This window comes from Martes martes, assembly GCF_963455335.1.
Source record: "Martes martes genome assembly, chromosome: 10".
Lineage (NCBI taxonomy): Eukaryota > Metazoa > Chordata > Mammalia > Carnivora > Mustelidae > Martes > Martes martes.
This window is the reverse complement of record NC_137898.1, coordinates 97,012,066-97,014,595: the sequence shown is the minus strand read 5'-3', so window position 1 is coordinate 97,014,595 and position 2,530 is coordinate 97,012,066. Positions and strand designations below refer to the sequence as shown.

The 2,530-nt window shown below is 42.0% G+C and overlaps 1 protein-coding gene across 1 annotated transcript; it reads right to left on the bottom strand.

The window, feature by feature from the left end:
* Window positions 1–200: 200 nt before the first annotated feature.
* On the bottom strand, window positions 201–1,136 carry LOC308350350 (putative olfactory receptor 10D4; the record flags this gene model as incomplete). Its single annotated transcript, XM_080815532.1, has 1 exon — window positions 201–1,136. One exon carries the CDS (start codon window positions 1,134–1,136, stop codon window positions 201–203), a length of 936 nt encoding a protein of 311 aa, XP_080671658.1.
* Between the last annotated feature and the right edge of the window lie 1,394 nt (window positions 1,137–2,530).

Genomic DNA, 2,530 nt, shown 5'->3' with positions numbered 1-2,530 from the left:
TTCTGGGAGAAAGTTCTATGCAGCATAACAATCAGTTCACTGCTAAGGGAGTCTATTAATCATCTTTCATGATAAAACAGAGGGAAACAGGAAAACAGACATATATTTTTAAACTTATCTCAATATCTTGGAAGTTGCAAATGAGAATTTGTCCTAAGAAATAGAAACTCAAACTTTGCCCAGCAAAGCTGTAGGTTTTCTCACTTTTTCTCCATAGCAAAGCCTCTCTTATGAAATGCACTTCGCAGGGCTGATTTTACATCCTTATTCCTCAGGCTGTAGATTAGTGGGTTCAGCATGGGGGTGACAAGATTATTCAATATCTGAATTATTGCACTGAACAAGGCACTGGGATTCGGCTGGAGATAGATGATGATTACTGGCCCATAAACACAAAGAATTGCAGTGATGTGGGCACTGCAAGTAGAGAAGGCTCGCTGTCTGCCCTCTGCTGAGCGAATTTTTGATATGGAGATCCCAATGCGAGTGTAGGAAACAAGGATGAGAGCAAAGCAAATGAGAGACAAAAGACCAACATTTGTAAAACCTACCTTCTGGGCTAGAGATGTGTCCCCACAGGCTAGAGGTAAGACAACAGGTATGTCACAGAAGTAGTAGTCTACCTCGTTAGAGGCACAGTAGGACAACTGGAAGGTGAGGGAAGTTAGAATAATGGTGTGAACACAGCCACCCATCCAGGTCCCTGTGGCCAAGATGGCACAGACCCTGTGATTCATGATGACCATGTATCTCAGGGGATAACAGATGGCGACAAAACGGTCATACGCCATCACTGTGTACAGGAAGCACTCAGTGCAGCCCAGGAAATGGTAGAAGAAGACCTGGGACACACAGCCCTGAAAAGAGATACTTTGACTCTGCCCTGAAAGGTATAACAGCATCTTGGGAACAGTTGTTGAAGAGAAACCCAGGTCAAACATGGAGAGGTTTCCCAAGAAAAAGTACATAGGGGTGTGCAGCCGAGAGGACGAGATGATAGCTGTAAGGATGAGCACATTTCCCAAGAGAGTACACAAATAGAATGAGGAGAACAGGAAGAAGAGGACAGTCTCTAGTCCCTCTGTCTCAGGGATTCCCAGCAGGATGAATTCAGTCACCATTGTGTGATTTCTCATTTCTATGGAAGAACCAACTCTTAGGTGTCTGTGGAAAGAAATCTGTGGTTAAATTTAATATGTATGCAAGTAACCTGTGCTTAAGCCAGTGAAATGGAAAAGGAGCCAGATGATGTAGATGTTTATAGAGTAGTGCTTCCTGATAGACTTGTCTTTATCTGCTTGCTTCTCTCCATCCTGGGTATCTCTCTGCAGGTGCAGTTCGTATTTACAGATGCCCCTTACAACGACCTCACCAAGAAGCCCTACATGACCAGTCTCCTATCTTCCATCTTCATGTACACTATTAAATCACATTGATTCCTAGTGCTGCTTTGTGATTCTGAAAGGATAACTAGGAAGACTCAATGTTTTTGTTACAAACAAGGACCCATCCAAGTTTCTTATATTTGTTTAAGACCATTTGCTCACGTGAACTCTCCAAAAACCATTTATGATCCTATAAGCCATACGTACAAAAGATACAGAATCTTTCCCACATTTGTCTCCCTAGGTATGAGGTCAAAAATGGGAAATTCTCTGAAGAAGGGTCTCAGATAGCTCTTCATGAATACGAGATTACATAAACAGGGTCCATACGCTCTGGATTTTAGTGCATGTGAGTACCCGGTAGCCTCCATTTTCCTGAATTTAGCACAATGAGTAACTGATAGTGTCCATTTCAGTCTCCAGAGTCTGTAGTTGTCTAACCAGACCCAAGCTAAGTGCTAGCCTAATCTTATGGCAGCAGAAGGCCCAGTGCTAGTAGAGGAGGCTCTTGTCCAAGTTCCATATTTTGAAAAATGCTGATATCTTTTAACTTTTCCAATACAGTAAGATCCTTAAATTATAGATCAACTCATGAAGGCTATTGCTTAAGCCCTTTATCTATCTATCTATCTATCTATCTATCATCTCTACTTTTTATTTTTTTATTTTTTGATGATTATGAGAGGAGTGAGAGCCAACGTAAGAGAAGTGAAGGGCAAGGTTCTGGGACTTACATGGCAATCAGGGGACGTAACTGGCTGGGGCTACTGAATGCTGCTTTCCTTTCCTTCTCCAGTGAAGGAAGGAGCCCTCCTCTACTAAATCCCCATCAGCTTATAGTCTGCAGGTGGATATCCTGAACTCTTCTCTTTTCAGTCACTTTCAAATAGAATGTCACAAATCTAAATGCACTTTAATTCCTTCACAGACTCCTCTCTGACTCCAGGAGCTGCAATCATTCCCAAATGTGGAAGATTTTAAATAACTTTCTCTTCCTTTGGGTATTAATCCCCCAAGTCAGGGACCCTAATTGAGCAAAAGAGCAATTAGAGACTTAGACTAATTGGACCTTAGAAATGAGAGAGAGAGAGAGAGAGAGAGAGAGTGAGTGTGCAGGGAAGGAAAATGATTAAAGACTAAATCTT